The sequence below is a fragment of the Hirundo rustica genome, chromosome 12 (genome assembly GCF_015227805.2).
Source record: "Hirundo rustica isolate bHirRus1 chromosome 12, bHirRus1.pri.v3, whole genome shotgun sequence".
NCBI lineage: Eukaryota > Metazoa > Chordata > Aves > Passeriformes > Hirundinidae > Hirundo > Hirundo rustica.
The window spans coordinates 6,342,736-6,359,844 of NC_053461.1; the positions used below are offsets into that span (position 1 = coordinate 6,342,736).

Sequence of the window (17,109 nt, forward strand, 5' to 3'; positions counted from 1 at the left end):
ACACACCATTTTAGCCACAAGACAAGCACTGACAAATTTTCCGTTTTATTAAAAAAATTCTAGCAGCAAAACCTGTAACAGTTCAAAAAACGAAACAAAAAAAAACAAAAAAAAAACAAAAAAAAGAGACCAAACCTTCAAAAGAACATGACACAGAGAGAAAGAGACAGAGATGGAGAGAGACAGATCTGGGGTTCCTCCGCCGTTCACTTAAGTTCCTTATAGCGGGCAAACATGACCCTCCGAACGGCATCGCGGTAGGTCTCGTTGGACTGCCTCTTGGGGGGCTTCCCCGGGGCCCCCAGCCCAGGGCCCTTCCTCCTGTTTTCTGCCTGCAAACACACACAGCTCGTGTCAGTGATTTCTCCTCCCATAAATAAAAAGCTTCCCCAGGCTGCTGGCCGCTCCCGCACGGATCCGCGAGCAGAGGAAGAGCAAGCGCTCTTGTGTTCTTCTCAAAAGCTGTTTGGGAAAAACTACAGACCCTTTGTGGGCAACAAAAGCAGCCAGCAAGTGCCCGGTGGGAATCAAACCCCAAGCAACACATGGAGGAGTGGGCAGCCAAGGGTGGGCAGCCAAGAGGCAGCGCCAGCGGCCAGGGGCGAGCCAGGATTGAAAGCGAGCAAAGGAAAGCACAGGCGAGAGCTGGGCTCCTGGGGAGCTGTTTGCAGTTCGCCTGCATAGGCACAAGCTCAGCTTTTCTCTCTAACAGAGCTCCCATGGGCACTGGTATCTCGCTTGGAATTTTAACCAGTTTTCAAGGACTGGAGCTGGCAGCCAGCACCTGCATTATTCAGCAATAATAATTTGCTGAAATATGCCTGCAGTTAGCCCAGGAGAGCACACCCGAGGCTGGAAGTTTCTCTGGCTTTTCAGACCAACCTACCTGAATATCACAGATCCCACCGGTGGGGCCAAGAGATCAGAGTTGTGTGGGGTTGGCACGGTCATGTGGCTTTGCCCAGCATGACTTGGAAGTGAAAAGCAAGCACATGTCTTCTGGCCTTTCTATGAACTGCATGAACAACTGCTTTGCCATCAGCTCCCATGCAGATGGGGAGCCCTGATGGGAGCTCAGACCTCCCAGAGTGCGGTGGTGGAGCTGGCCCTCAGCAAAGCGTGTTTTATGGGCAGGGGGACCTCACCACGAGGACTGAGCGGCAGCTGGGGCCAGTTCCTGCTGTCTGCACTGAAGAGGGACTCTTGCCTCATGTATATGGGCTCAAGCAAACATGCGTCATGAAGCCTCAAATATTTGCTCTAATGATCTACTTGACTGCAGACTGAATGACACCCCGTGAGCCCTGCTCCAGGCTGGCCGTCCCTCAGCAGAGAGCACGGACACCACAGCACCTGGCCAGCCAGGAACCTGTCACCAGAGCACTGTGCTGCTCATGTGGCCCTGGCAAAGGCAGAGCAGACCCTGCCCCAGGCTGCTTCTATGATAAAGCCTCTGCAGTAAATTAAAGTCCTCTGAGAGCCCAGCCTGTCACAGAAGGCAGGATCTACCTGACCCTGCCTATCCCTGACATCCTTTGCCGATGGGCCTCTGCTCCTTGTCAGGTGCTGTATCTTGGTATTACCTTCTGCTGTCCAGAGTCTGCAATGGCAGCAAGAGCCTCACAAGCGCTAAGCAGAGCAGACAAAGAGCACCATCCCTGTGGCTTTGGCTATGCTCACACCTCCGCAGGGGAAGTTCAGCTCACAGTGACCTGTTCAAACCCCAGCCTGACTATGAGCAGGCACTAATGAGATGCTCACACCCTTCCTGCTCGCTGTTACTCTATTTTCAACACCTCCAGATCCATATAAATTCTAAACTTGTTCTACAGCCAACATACTTGTGGCCCCTCCCAGCCTGCAAAGTTCATCAGCGCACACATATTATTCCATCAAGTGGATGCCGAGATTTGCAGCCTGACTTGAACTCCCTCCAGCTTGTCCTGGGAAACATTATGGGCTGCAGGACAGTGGTGTGCTTTGAAAAGCAGGGAAGACTCACCTCCACCGGTGATGCTGTGCCCTGCTGGTTGTAGCCAAAGCCCTTCTTCCACCCTGGAGACTGCACCATTCGGTTCCCTTTGCTGTTACTGTCAAGCCTTGGGTCACAGTCGCTGCAAAAGAACCAGAATCAATTGTCCAGTCTTGCAATGCTTCAAACAGATGCCAAGGGTTTTTAGTTCTAATAGAACCTTCATTGACATTTCAGCCTCTCATGAGGGATATCCAAGTTTCCTGTCAGAAGCACACTGCCTAAGGAAACCACCACGGCAGATTCTGTGTGCAGGGCTCACACACCTCTGACTGCAAAATTTCTTGTCCCACCTCAGTGGGAAATACGCCAGGGCACAGGAAATGAGCTCAGACTCCAAAATATTTACAGTGTAAGCAAGCCAGAAGCCTTCTACACTTGTATTTCTTAATTAAAGTCTTAGCAATAGCAAGAAAGCAAAGTCTAATCCCTGCTGCTCTGTTAGATCTTTCCCTTCTCCCAGTGGTCAACAGATGCAGTGTTGATTTGGACACTCTTTCTTCCACCTCATTACTCGTACAAGACCATTAACAATAAGCCACGGTTTTGAAAACCTCTCAACATAAAAGACTCTTCCTTCAGATAATTTCTACTTTCTGGCTGCTGGTGACACTGCACACAAACTGTTTTAGTTCATCTACAGCTAATCCAGGCAAACAGGGAAGAGAAGATGTGGATGTTTAAGCTGCAAGACACAGAGGAAAGGTCTCCTTCTGAGGTGCCGTGCCAGAAGAAAACAGGCACATAACCAGTTCCACCTTCAACACATGCCTGGCTGCTCCTCAGCCCACTGAACACGCGAGCTCACAGCAGGCAGGACTGTCGAGAACTCCACACAGCACGCACTTTCTTCCTCCACCTACTCTGAATCAGATGGAAACAGCTCCCAGCGTTCCTCTGAGTCAGGGAACAGATGAAATACAGCTTTGCTCTTTCTTTCAATGGCTAGATGCCAGGACAGGAGGGCAGCAAGAGCCTTAAGGACGAGGTGGATGGGAACAGGCTGCATTCCGCTCTCTGTGTCCAGCCAGACACACTCAGACCCCTATCTCACCCCTCCAGCACCAGGCAGCTTTTCTATGCTCTGCCCTAACCCCTTGTTCCCACCCCAGTCCTTTCCTGACCTCTACGAGCTGTCCTGCAGTACAACAGGCTCCCCCTTTGAGGACCCTGTCTCAGTCTGGCTGGCTGTTACTTTGCAGATCCACCCCACTGGACAATGCCCAGCCCTGCTCTGCCAGCAGCTCACATCCCGACATCCCCAAAGAGATCGAACCCACAACAGCCATTACCTCTCAGAGTCCCGGTCATATCTGAGCCGCTTCCCCTCTGGTGAATCCATCTGCTGGAATTTCTCTCTCCGGTCATTTCCTTTGTCTTTATGCCTCCCCTTCACAACAGAAAGAGCAAAGTGAGTACGGGAGCTATGAAGGATCCAACACTGCAGGAGACTGCTCTGCACCCAGGTCTCATCTCATCCTCAGCTGCCTGGAAGGCTGTCCTGGGGACTCACAAACACTGAATGTTGTCGCAGCCTTCCAGCTACTGCACTCTGTGACTTTCCAAACAATGGACAGCTATAGCTCCCCTGTCCCTGGCCAGGCAGCAGCAGCCCATACACCCCACTTTTAGATGGAAAATTGTGTCCCGCGTAGCCCAGAGCTGGCTTGCAGGACAACAAAACCACATTCAGACCCTTCTGTGAGGAACGAGATCTGCTCTTAGAAGTCACAGAACTCCCTACACGTGCCCGGGTAGGGTGAGCCTACAGTTCACTTTTGGGAGGCATCTGATGCCTGGTGCCTAAGTGGATGCCTGCTGATACCTGGTGCATAAGTGGAGGGTCTTCCTGGGACCACCCCCTCCATGTGCAGAAGCACAAGCAGCTGCCTGCTCACCACCACATACCTCACGCTCTCTCTTCTCCAAATACGCCAGTTCCTGCTCAGATCGTTTAATCTTCATGTGAATCTCAAGATTTTGCTGGAAGAAGGAAGACAGAAGGCAGTGTCAAGCAGAGAACACAAGCTGTCAGGGTCATCTGCTCCACCCATAAGGAGCACAGGTAAAGCGGCATGCTCTTGTACCTGCACTATACCAGGCACAGCAGCCTCTCCTGCAGCCCAGACTACCAGCTCCCACACAGAGGCCTGGAGCTTTTCCTCCCTGCAGTAAGGAAGGCAACCAGTCCTATTTTAACCCATGTGCAGCTTGGCTCTCTTAAAAGCAAGAGCTGAAAGGCAGCGCAGAACATGGGGGTGCACGTGCCAAGTTCTTACCGCTCTCACACTCGTGTGTGCCAGCACCCCACTTTCCCCAAACCTTAATTATCTCACTGCAGCTTACAAAGTCACACCTTGATGTTCCAGCACCCCCATGGCAGGAACAAGCAGTTCACACAATGACTTGAACAGAGCTTTGGGGGAACTTTGCCTGCTTCTGTGTCAATTTCAGCACAGCTCTTCCCACCCAACCGCTGCATTTTCCGTGCAGCTCGCAAAGCCACCGAGCCAACAGCAGCCCCCAGCTCCCCCATACCTTGTGCAGGTTGGAAAGCTGCTGGTGCTTGATGAGCACCTCCTTGTTGGGAAACTGCCTCCTGCACAGCAGGCAGGCCAGCTTGTTCCAGTCAGTCAGTTTGTCATCGACCTTGGCCTTCCGCGGCTGCTCCTCGCGCGGTGCCGGGGGGTGCGGGGGAGGCGGCAGCCACTGAGCCTGGGACTGCTCCTCCTCTTCCTCCTCCTCTTCATTGTCGCTGTCTCCTCCATACTCTCCCAGAAGTCCTATCAGAGGGTTCACCACCTTGGGCTGGGGGAAGTGGAGAAAAGTGTGACAATTTGTAGCACCAAGACTGCCAGGTCAGCGGGGCTTTGCTCCTCCAGCCCATCTCCCAGTGACTCCTGTCTGTGTTCCAGTCCATGAGGCAGAGCTGCCTCCTAGCAGCACAGGCAGGGAACAGAGAGGAGCTGGCTGGCTTCTTTCCCTTCACACCACGGGGTGGAAGCCCTTCTGCTCTCTAGACAGGCCGTGCTTTGGTGCCAGCCTTCTCCAACTTGTCACACACCTGAGAGCACAAGAAGCCAACCCAGGCAGTGGCTGTTTGGCAGCGAGCTGCTGTCACTCACTTCCTCTAGAAATGGAGATCAGTGAGACTTGGTCTTCCTCAGCCTAGAGGTGGCTGGAAGACTTTTCTGCCTTAGGACTGGTTTAAATCCTGCTCAAACGTAGGTACCAAATTTCCCCATGCTAGAAGCCCACAAACAAGGTCAGACTTAAAAAACAAACTGCCTTCCATCCCCAGCACTCCCTCCTCTGGCATGAGAAACATCTCTGGCACCTCTGGCACTCACAGCTGCAGCCAGGCTGTGCTGAGCCTCCCTAGAACCGTATCCAGGCTCAAACAGGTTAAAATACAATCCTATGGAGATACTTACTGGGGCTGCACTCTCTTCCTTTTTCACAGAAGGAGGTAAAGGTTTTTTAAAGACATCTTCTGCAGAGAACTTCTCCTCTCCAGTCTCAGTCTGAAACAGTCAAGATCAGGTGCTGAGATTGCCACAGCATGGACTCTGAGCACACAATAACTAAGCGCTCATTCAAACAGGCCTCCAAGGAAACCAGGTGGTTGTCAGAAATGAGGTGGTGGTTTTGGTGGGAGACATTCCCACTCTGGAGAATCCAGAGCTCTCCTGGATCCATACTAGTGATTTCAGAGACAGCTGTAGCAGCTCACCAAGCTGTCCTAGCCCATCCCACTCTCACTGTCTCACTGTGATGCTGACAGTGGTCCCAGCCAGGCCTGAGAGGGAGCTGAAGCAGGGCCAGGTCACATTTGAGCACCTCTGTGTGTGCACAAAGGACATGAAGACCACATTCAAAGCCACCCCCACTGCCAGACAACATCCATTTTCTCTGCTGTGACTGTGGCACAATATATGGCCAGGCTCAGCCACCACACTGGGGTTTCCAGGATCTTTATCCTGGACAGAGGGCACCAGAGACTGCAGTCAGCACTGCAACATGATGAGCCTGTGACACTCAGCTGTGTGCTCAGCAGCACAGACAGTAGGCTTGGATGAAGCTTCACTTTCACACATTTTACAGAGAACTGGGTTGGAGCCCTGGACAGGCTCCAATTTAGTGGCTCATGAATTACTCATACTTGACCAAGGAAGACAAGTGTAACACCTTACCAGGCCTGTGCTCTCATCCTTCTTTACAGAGGGAGGCAATGGCTTTTTGAAGACATCTTCTGCAAAGAATCTGTCCTCTCCAGGCTCATTCTGAAAAATCCAAGACTGGGCATTAGGCCAGCAACAACACAGGTGTCAGAGAGCACACAGTGCAGCCAGGAAGCCACTTCTGAGCACCCATGGAAAACAGGCAAGTGGGAAAGACGACAGAATGATTTCTACTGGAGATGCTTTTAGTCTCCATTCAGACAGGAGCATGCTTCTCCAAGGTCAGTGTCCCTGAAAGCCTCCATCCCCAATGAGTCCTTGGCTGGCTTGTCACCAGCCTCAGGGACAGTTACAGCCCTCAAGTCCCAGCTGCCCAGGACTGGTCACACCACTGAGCATATTCAGACCAAGAGGTAAGGAAGAACACAAAGTTCCTGCATTGGTGGCTAAATCACTTCTACCAACACTGCTGGCATTCCTCAGGCCCTGTCAGTATCACAGCCCCGGGCTGTGCTCAAACATGGCTTCAGGCAGCTACTCCCAACCAGCAGTTTCCACACTGGGATTTGCTTACTGGGAAGAGCAGTGAAGGGCACTGTGCTGGGACTGGGGGGAGCAGAAACTGCAGTTAGGGGAGAGCTGAGTCTCCATCATCATCTGACTTGGTGTGTTTAAATGTCTCTGCCAGTTTTTTGTTGTCTCTGTCACAATAGTTGGGTGCTTTCAGCAGCACGAGTGAAATATGTCTCAGTTACCTGGATGTATCTGAATCCTTCATCCTAAGGGAGGGATGAGAAGCTCTGGATTTAATGCAAGGAGAGAAAAATTTCAGGAACTTACTCCCTGGCTGGACAACCACCATGTTCCTTTCCATGTGCTGACCCCATTGTCTTCCCTCACTGTCCCTTCCTTTTCGAATCCTCTAATTACTCTCTATTTTCTAACCTGTCTTCCTTCAGCCTCCTGCCCTCAGGTCCTTCTGATGCCTGGAGGGAGTTACCTTAGCAGAAGCACTTTTCCCTTTGTCCTTTTTGTCCCTGCTGTCCCTGCTGTGTGGCTCCTTCCTGTCACTTGTCCGTTCTTGGCTCTCATGCCGTTCTTGGCTCTCATGCCGCCGCCTTCTGCTGTCCATCGGGGGTGAGGAGGGCTCCCGGTCTATCGTGACTTCCCTCTGAAAGAGGCATTTGGAGCAGGCTTAGCCCAACCCCTGCAGTCTTTTTACTGGGCTTCTTGTCTGTGCTGAGCTGGGGGGACTAGCACAGTAAGAAGGGACTGCAGAGGGCAAAGGCTTCAGAACTTTGCTGGGGCAGAAGACAGGTGGCCACAGCCAGGTCACCAGAGCACTGCCCTGCTCTCCCACAACATGGACATCCCCAGAATCACAGAAACAAGATTACAGTTCCAGAAAATCTCTGCTGATGGCTCTTTTTTGGCATCCTTACAGCTACTGCTGGCTAGGGTTGAGAAGCAAAGAGACCACAGATGAAAACAGAGCTCTGCAGTCCATTCCTTCTTACAGATAGTCACACATCACATGTCTACAGCAAAATTTAGCTATGATGCTCTGCCTGTAAGTCTGCTTGAGGAAAAGCAGACAAAAAACCCACCAAAGGCAGCGCTTCAGAGGCCAGAGGCGGCTACAGCTGGTTCAACACACAGCTAATGGGTTCCTAGCCTCTCATTAAGCTGATATTTTGCAATGTGCATCCCTTTCACACAGGTCAGAAGACAGAGTGAAAGACAAAAAGCTGCCTCTGTACCGCCCTATGCTGGCTTATCTTCAGGATCTGGCTGCAAAATCCCTCCAGAGAAAAGCAGTTTGTAAGAACATGTCGCATGTAAAGCTTCCTTCCCATGCACTCACCTGAGTTCTGGGGTCATAGTATGTCCCAGCTATGGGATCATAGTAATTCCCAGTGTCAGGATCATAAATGTATGTGGACACATCTGACGGTGCTGAAGAGAGAGACAAGAGTTAGCACCACAGGCTTCCAAAAGCAGAACTTGCCTTTTACAAAGACAAAAGCACAAACAAAAATTACATTGGTGAAAAGATCAAGAACAGGAAAGAATTCTATTTTTTCTTTTTTTTCCTGTCAAGAGAGGTATGACTACCTTCACATCACTTGACCTATATAATCTTTTCCTTAAGGAGCAAGAGGGGTGATAAGTTTTCACAATTCTGGTTAGGACTCTGGCAAAACTTCCACATCAAAACAGATTTACAGGAGCTGTGCTGAGATCACAAGACCACAACACTTGGTCATGAAATTCAGTAATTTCCCTAAGAATGGGGTAATGAGTATCTGCATCCACCCACTCCTGTGAACAAGGAAAAGCTGTTCTCTCTCAATCCTGTTTAAAGTGATGACACTCCCCACATCCCTTCCACCCCATCGGCACATGAAAGCTCCCGAGAAGAAAAGGGAGTGAACTATTTCTACAGGAAAACCCAAAGGCCTTAGGGGTAGTAGACCCATAATGTCAGGAAGGCTGCTCATTTACAAACTGTCCTTTGACAGACCTCAGAAATGCTATATATAAATCACTGAAACAATCAGGAGTGCTATTCCAGCTACTGATATTGCTGCATCAAGTGTATTTTCTTCTGTATTCTCTAGTAACTGCCAGGCTCATTTTATCCCATCAGTTTTCCACAACAAGGAAAAATAGGCAGCAAGTTTCCTTTATCTGCATGTAGTTTCGCACAGTGAGAATAGAGAGAAACACATCATCAGATAGGAAAATGTGACTAAACAAAGTTGGCAAAGGAACTCACAAGTGGGTGTAGCAAACAAACCTACTCTTAGCCTTTAAAAATATTTTTGGGCTGATTTCTACATGTCAGTGCCCTTTTAAGGAAGAAAAGTCTCCACAGTAGGAGTGAAGCAGAGTTTAACTTACACTGTGCTCTGGTGCGTCTCAGCGATTCGCCACCCCTCCTGTCTCTCATGCCCCTTCTGCCCTGGAGTAAGTGAACAACACAAACAGGTCAGAGACTCTTTAACAAACATAGTGCTTCTCCTCCCTGTGACAGGCCCCAAGTTCAAGAGGAGGGCTCCTTTGGCCATCCTAAACAAAGCAGACATAGGTTTTCATCTACAGAGCAATGGACAGTGTCACAAAGCACGAGATCTCTGCAGCTTCCATGAGAGGCGCTCGTAGCAATCCATATGGAAGTCTTCACCCTGTCCTGTATATGGGAAGAGTCCTGTAGTCTAGTAACAAACACTAAAGAGACATTCACTCTGGGACCTGAGATCAGTCATCAGTGAAATCACTCTGTAAAGTGTGACATCAAGTAACCCAGCCCAGAACTTCCTCCAGCAGCACCGACTTGCACTTCTCTGCACATGAAAAACAGTATGAGGGGCAGAGCAGCAGCGGGCACATCTGAGCATTATCACCCCGTCTTCAAACATGGTGAAATATGCTCTGCAGTATTTCAGCAGTCCAAAGAGAAAAAGCCTAACACACCCAGGCCCATCACCCCCCAGTGCTCCCTCCCTTTAAGCAACCTGCAGGGAAGCTGTGCAGACCTACCGGGCCATAGTAGGAATTGCCACCATGCTCCCCATAGTCATTCCTGTTGAGATAAAGGTTGCATGTTAATGGCAAATGGGTTTTGCATTAACTTCAGTACATCCAAAATGATCATCAGGACCAATAAAGGCAGAAAGACCATCTTTTCTAGCCACATGTTGGGCTGTGTCCATCCCAGGAGACAGACTCGGCAAACCACTGTCTCCACAAGAAATATGACTCCACTCTGCTGTGTCTACAAAGATGAAATCTCTCCACATGTTTTTTAAAAAGCTGAACCCACAAATTCCTGCAGAATGGGAATTGATGGCTGGACAAGATGCATTATGATCACTAATCCCATTCTGCTCAATCACTGAAGCTTCTTCAAGCTCCATTGCCTTCACTTCTCCAACACATTTTTTGATTGTAGAAACATCTGTGCTAACTCCCATGCCAAACTTTAAGCACCTGCTCTGACAACAGAGTTCCAGCCTCACGGCACAGCACATAAGGGACAATCCCACTGCCTCATCTGTCTGTACCTTCTCCTCCCTGTAGCAAGATTCACTTCCAACGTACGCCCATCAATGCAGATCGGGGGATCCAGGTTCTGCAGTATCTTTAGCAACCTCAGTGCCTCCTGTAAAAGGAAAAAGAGTGTCACTTTCCATGAGACCGAAACAGCACATTTTCCCAATTCAGTCCGCCTGAAAGGAATGTTTTGTGCTCAGTAGGATGAGAAAAACAACACTAAATATTTGTCTGTCAGTGAAGGATATTTAGAATACGACAAAAGGGAAAAATGCAATGTGAGGTTCTCTGCTTATCCTATGAGCACTTCCAGCAGCCAGCTGGGGACAGCATTCTCCTAAAGTTGCCAGACAGTGCAGCACTGTGGCTGCTGCTGCCCCAGGGGTAAACACCCTCTGGACCAACATCAAAGAACAGCTATGGAGCCTGGGAGCCACCCAGACACAGAAAATGTGAACCCTCCAACATGAGATGGTCTGGTAATTGAGATTCTTGCCTTCTACAAACAAAAACGATTGGATTCAAGTTCTCTGCAAACGAAATACCTGTGCAAGAAGTGTTCAAGTTTAGAGTGTCTAAAAAGAAATGGACTGAGGTGAGAAACTCAATCAGTATCACAGCTTGTGACGACAATCAATCTTTGACTCCTAAAGCCGGAGAAAACAGCTGTACCAGCTAATTCCTGTACCTGTTCCTGTCAGACCAGCAGAAGAGAGGACTCGCTCCAGCACAGCAGCCTCACAAGCACAGGGATTTCTTGTATTTCTCTTGTGCTTTCTCTACTTCTACAGATATCAGATATCAACAGCGGGAGCACATGAAAGCAGAAGCTACTTACAGCATGAGATTCCAGCTCGATGAAGCCATAGGTCTGCCCCATGCGCCCAGCCTTGTTCTTCATGATGCGCACACTGGACGTGGACAGACGCACGTACGGAGCCAGGAGCCCCACAATCACCTCTGGGGGCGTGAACCGAGTGATGCGCTTCAGCATAATTGCTGAGAGATACAGTCAGGGACGTGGCCCGGGAAGAAAACGTAGGGAAAAAAAGATCATTTAGAACCAAGTTTACTGTGACTAAACTCACTCAAAGCATTCCAGGCTTCTTGCAGTCAAGACTCAAAGCCATTGCTTTTTTCACTCCACCTTGCAAGATGCTCCAGTTATCGCCTCCGGTTGCTAACCTTTCCTTCCTAGAAAACGGAGTAGAAAGTAGCCCCCTCTCAGAGCTCAGCCCAGGGTAACTGCTGGCCCCCAAAAGACTTGAGAAGCTGTGCTAAGTTAATTGCACCATCCTGAAGCCAGCTCAGCCTGAATTAATTTTCCTAAAGGCAATTTGTCAGTGCCTTTGTAGCTGGACAGCCCTCCATTACTCCACACCATGGATTCACACAACACAGAAATAGCCACCAGAGGTTTTAGTGAAACGTTGCCCTTTCTGCATTCAGCCTCATGGAGTGCAAACAAGAGGAATCCAAAACTGGTCTTTGTGTCACTCACTTCTGCTTCCTCCACCATCTGGTGGCGTGGCTTCCTCTGCTTCCCTCTGAGAGGGCAGCTCCTGCTGCCGGTCCATGTCCCTTCTCTTCTCCTGTGAAGGCCGACGCTCTCTCCCTTCATCTCTCTTCCTTGGCTCCTGTTCCTGAGGCTGACATTCCTGCTGTGGAGCAGGAACTGAGGGCTGGAGAGGCGGCTTTGGAGATCCTGGTTGACCTGACAATTCTTGCTCAGGTGTTTCAAGCTTCGTCTCTGCTGTTAGAGAGGAGAAACGAACTGGTTTCAGATAACAATGTTTCAGTGGTTTTTTTCCCTCCTATTTTCTGGCCCTTGCAGCAGTGCCTGGCTTCACTGCAAAAGAGATCCTACCTGAGCTTCTAACACTGCTGGAAAGGGAAGCCAGATCTGTGGGGCAGACAGCACCAGGCAGATAGCACCAGGCCAGCACATGCTGTTGAAGCCTCTTCCCACAAGGAGAAGCAAATGAGGGTGCAAGACGTGGCACAGTGAAACTTCCCTCTTTAACGTCCCTGAGAGCAAGTCCCTGCTCTCATTTTGTTTGGGCAGTGGGCAGCATGGCAGGACTCACAACGATTTTGCACACAACTGTTGGGAAAGCTGCACAGTGCCTCGCTCGGCTGCCAGCACAGCTCACCTTAGACAGGCTTGCTCTCATTTGTCTGCAGTTTGTAGAGTGCAGAGTTTTGGCGACAGAACCTCATGTAAAATTTGCACATTAAACCAGTTTGCACCTGCAGCTGTGAAAACTGCCTCTGCAAATCACAGAGACATGAGCACAACCCTAGAGATGGGGAGGGTAAGTCTCTTACTGAATTCTTGCTCAGCCGATGTGTCCTCTCCCTCAGCACCACCTCTGGACTCTGGGCCTGCCCTGCTCCCTGTAAGAGAGGTACACTTAAGTCCATTTCACACCCCTCAGTCACAAAGCACACCAGAACTCATACAAAGCGGCAATAACCACTGTAAATGCCTAGAAAGTTGCTTTGTTTCACCCAGTGATAGAGAGGCTACCTTACTGCACCCTTTCCCAAGAAAACCAGGTCAGTAAGAAGTACTCGCCACAATCTGTCTTCACAGGGGCTTAAAGGCTCTGTTTAATTTTCTCCTGGACAGCTTCATTACAATCCACAGCTGCACTGGGCCAGCTGTGTCAATTTTGCCTTCACAGCACTGATGGAAGAGCCACAGAGCACGGAAAGCACAACCACAGGGGCAGTGCTTCAGTAAACAGAGATCTGTGCATCAGCAGTTGATGTACAGCCCTTCTGCCTGGGGCAATACATAGAAGCCTGCTCAAAGATACAGAGTCAAGGCTTCAACAATGGCTGGAATGCACAGGCAGTGCCAGAGGAGGGTGGAGGACTCACTCGTGGCCCTGCAGCCCCTGGTACTGCACCCAGGGACAGTGAAGGTGGGCACAGCCATCATCCCAAAGAAATCAGCTCCTCAAGGAAGCGTGTTTTGGCTCTTGTGGCCTCCCACCTCAGAAATCAGAGGTGCTGGTGCAGTGAGAAGAAGCTACTGGAGAATTCCCCTCAGGCACTTTTTATAGCCAGCAAGGTGAGTTCAGCAATTCCAATCCTGGATTCACCTCTAATCCTCCTCTCCCAAGAACAAGTGACAGGACAAATGGAGATAGTCTCAAGCTGTCCTGAGAGAAGTTTAGATTAGGTATTAGAGGAAATTTCTTGACCCAAAGGGTGGTCAAGCATTGGAACAGGCTGCCCTGGGAAGCAGTAGAATTTCCATCTCTGGATGTGTTCAAAAAATGTGTAGGTGTGGTGGTGCTTAGAGACACGGTTACTGGTGGGCTTGGCAATGATGGCTGGGCTTGATTTCAGAGGTCTTTTCCAATCTTAAAGGATTCCATGATTCTGTGATCCTAATCTCAGAGTCTCAAAAGTGATGCAAATCTGAGAGTCTCTGAGTGACACTAAAACCGTGCAGCTTCCCAAGGACGGTGGGTCCAGGGGAAGTCATCTCACCTCTGGCGAGGAGCACCAGCTCACAGTCCCAGAGGACACACAGCTGTAACCCCCTGGATGAAAAGACAATACCAGACAATAGGAGGGAAAGGCTGTGGGCAGTAAGACACTTCTCCACCAAGCCTCACAGGAGGAGAGAACCTGCCAGTGACCCATTGCATGTAATATCCTTAGTGTGGACAGGCAAAAAGGGTCTAAGTGAAGCAAAACAGTCCACCCACACAGTGCTCAGCTAGTCCACCAATAGGGATGCCATGGAAAACCAGAAGAGAAACTTACTTGTCCAGGGTAGATGAAACTTTTAACTGACCAAGCTCAGGGAACCACATATACTCACCATCTCTTGGGAGCTTGCAATAGGAACAGGAAGATCTGTAGCCCACAGTACACACCTTACACTGCAATGCAAGATGGACAGCATGAGGAAGCCGTGTTTTGAAGGCAGTGGGTACAACCTGCTCCAGAATTCCAGACTCTGCAGCATGCTTTCAGAAAGTTGCAGTCATGAAAAAGTTACATTGATGGGGAATGGCAGTAGAGGCCTTTGCTGGAATTGCAGGTAAATGCTCATATGACTCACAGCTGGGTTTGCCTTGGGAACAGGGCTTTCAAACAACTTCTGAGCACATATTTATTCACTAGTCCTTGAGATGGGACTCTTCCCCCTCTCAAGTGAAGCTGGATCAAAAGCTCCCTGCTAGGCACAATGTTCATTCAAAGGGTCCAAAGTTACCTTGGCATTCTCGAACCTGAACTCACCCCTCAAGCAGTGACGAAGCTCTTATCTAAGCTGAACTGTAGATACTGACGTAATTTGGAGAATTAATAATGAGGTGTCTGCTAACCAAGAGACAGAGCTGTAGAGGCTTGGATAGTTATCCCACCTAGAGACACTGTGGGGAGAGCCAACTGCCCCACTTTCACAGCTCTCTCCAATCACAGCACTCCTGACACCCTCCTTAAGTTCTTTGTAAATACATTGCTTTTGTTTCACAGCAACTTCTTCCTACGACTGAAGCCTTGTGGATGCTCTGGGGCACAAGAAAGCTCCCTCAGGCCACGGCTATGCACAGCAACAGTGGGGACATCCAGTGCAGCCACCTCAGTGCACTGTTTGAAACCACTGCTTGAAAACTGTGTCTCCACCTTTGCAGCGCTGCAAGCAGAGATGAGGCATGGAGCAACAGCTCTGCTTGCAGCTGAGTGCATCCAGTCAGCTGGATGAGGGTCTCTGTAGCCCAGGGTGATCCAGTGGTCAAGGTGGGACTCTAATTAGGACCAATCCTTTCATGTCTTGCTCTCAGTTTTTTGTCCCGAGATTCAGGTGGTTTTAGAGTCTCTCTGCCTCCTGCAAAGCCCTGAGCCAGACACAAGAAAGAGACGGAGTCTTCAGGTTCTGATTTTCAAGGTTGTGCGCTTTGTTTATTGTTTCTTATCTTACAATTCTCTCAATGCCCAACTGAGATCTGTGCAGCTGCTCGGGTATCTGACAATTCCCCCCACACTGGGCTGTCGCTGCCTCTTATACTAATTGTTACATACTCTTTATTTATCATTATTTGCTAATACCTATCACTTATACTACACAGGTCATCTTTACCTTGATCCAATCTCCTTAAACTACTTTGTGCCACCGTCACTGCAGAAAATGGAGTGAGGGAAGAGGAAAGAAGAAGCAGGAGACAACGCCCAAAATCCGCCATCTTGCTCCCATCTACTCCCATACTAAAAACCCAAACCTACCGTTTTTTACCCTGTGATAAGCTAAACTACTCTTTCACACTCTTGTGGCCTGTAATTCATCTTGCAGTGTAGGAAGCCTTTCCCATGGACTGGGATCAAATCAGTGTCTCCCTGGGCTCTGTGCCAGAGCCCCAGACCCCTCTGTCCAGGTCCCAGACCCCCCTGTCCAAGTCTCAAACCCCTCTGCCCAGGTCTCTGACCTTCCAGAGCAGCCAAAGGAATGCCCTGAACTCCGACATCTTGCTGCAGCCTCTCAGCCTGCAGTCAGTGGGAATGCAAACAACAACAATCCTGTCCTTTCTCCAGCAATTGCCTCCAGCCTGCTGCAGCCTCAAGTTCCTGTACTGGGAGAACCTTGGGGAGGGCACAGGAACAAACTGACCCTTGGGCAACTGTGCTTTCCCAGAAATGGACCAGTTCCAGCTGGAACTAGACTTGGCTCATGCTGCCTAGACTTGGATCCACTTCCACATTTCCTTCCCTGCTGCAGTTACTACAGTCACAGCAAGACCACGGGTTCCTATGTGAAGCAGAGGGGTGGTTACACACACAAACCAGAGCGAAGCCTGCTCCATTCCAGTTGGCAGAATCACAGTCTCCTTGTGGTTTTCAAGGAGAAAGGATCCACATGCTATTTTTCCCACATTTTAAAAAGGAGACACTGCATAGGGACAAGGCTGCTCTGTACATAAAAAATCTGGCTACCTGTACCAGAGCAACATGCACGCAGAGCTGGGACCAAAAACAAGGTAGGCAAAAGCACAGTTCAGAAGGGGCAAGAGCTTCAGGGCAGGTATTAATTACTCTGAGCTTACTTTGGCCACCAAGCAAATGTCTGAGAGTCCTCTGAGCTGCCACTGCCAAGAGTGCCAGCAGGGGAAGCACAGCACAGCTCTGAGCACATACTTACACGTTTGCAGCGCCAAAACTCTGGGCACGGAGTGTATTCAAGCGTCACTTCTTTGCCACCGATCGTAAGAGTTCCCTGTTGAGACAAGGGGGTAAATGACAAACGTGCCCAGCACACACGGGTTACTCAGAGGCAAAGAAAGGGGTGAAATCTCTGGTTCCTAAAGGTTTTGCAAGTGAAACAGGGTGAAAGGGGGAGAAAGTCTCCCAGTTCAGTTAGCTGGAGCTTTGCCATGGAAGTGGGAGGGAAACAGCCTGTGCTCTAGCATGGGGCTACAAGGCTGTGTTAGCTAGCTCCAGAGGAACCAGGCAGGAGAGGCCTTGCCACCTCCCAGGAAGAGCAGAGACAAATAACTAGAGTGGGAAACTGCCTTAATCTGCTTTAGTCCAGGTGCTTGCAAGGAGCAGCTGGACAGACTCCCTCGCGCCAGCCACCACCAGGCTGGCCTCAAGGCAGCTACTTGACGAGGAACGTGTGGAAAAATCCTCTCAGGTGAGAGAATTTTCATACTTGGGTTAGTCTTCGTGCCAGTCACGAAACCATGGCTTTTCTTCAGAGAAATACACCAGAAATCTGCCACTGGCCCAGCAGAGCCAGCGCCCTGCAGCCAGCCCTTCCTTGCCAAGGCTGGCCTCGAGCGCTTGAGCAGCAGCACCTGAGGGCCTCCTCTGCCCACAGATACA

General features: G+C 49.9%; 1 protein-coding gene across 3 annotated transcripts in view; it reads right to left on the bottom strand.

The window, feature by feature from the left end:
- Positions 1 to 29: 29 nt before the first annotated feature.
- Positions 30 to 17,109, bottom strand: part of RBM6 (RNA binding motif protein 6) — a 59,768-nt gene continuing 42,688 nt past the window's right edge. For 2 of the 3 annotated variants that reach the window (XM_040075918.2, XM_040075919.2), the window contains exons 7-23: positions 16,427 to 16,501; positions 14,111 to 14,171; positions 12,598 to 12,666; positions 11,771 to 12,022; positions 11,108 to 11,268; positions 10,281 to 10,378; positions 9,757 to 9,799; positions 9,118 to 9,178; positions 8,078 to 8,169; positions 7,214 to 7,384; positions 6,226 to 6,315; positions 5,467 to 5,556; positions 4,571 to 4,840; positions 3,941 to 4,015; positions 3,325 to 3,422; positions 2,003 to 2,114; positions 30 to 332 (exon numbers count right to left, since the gene is read on the bottom strand). In XM_040075918.2, the coding sequence (XP_039931852.1) occupies positions 207 to 332; positions 2,003 to 2,114; positions 3,325 to 3,422; positions 3,941 to 4,015; positions 4,571 to 4,840; positions 5,467 to 5,556; positions 6,226 to 6,315; positions 7,214 to 7,384; positions 8,078 to 8,169; positions 9,118 to 9,178; positions 9,757 to 9,799; positions 10,281 to 10,378; positions 11,108 to 11,268; positions 11,771 to 12,022; positions 12,598 to 12,666; positions 14,111 to 14,171; positions 16,427 to 16,501 (1,944 nt within the window). In that variant the 3' untranslated portion in view covers positions 30 to 206. The remainder of the gene's footprint in view (positions 333 to 2,002; positions 2,115 to 3,324; positions 3,423 to 3,940; positions 4,016 to 4,570; positions 4,841 to 5,466; positions 5,557 to 6,225; positions 6,316 to 7,213; positions 7,385 to 8,077; positions 8,170 to 9,117; positions 9,179 to 9,756; positions 9,800 to 10,280; positions 10,379 to 11,107; positions 11,269 to 11,770; positions 12,023 to 12,597; positions 12,667 to 14,110; positions 14,172 to 16,426; positions 16,502 to 17,109) is intronic. The other variant, XM_040075920.2, reaches the window with a different exon arrangement.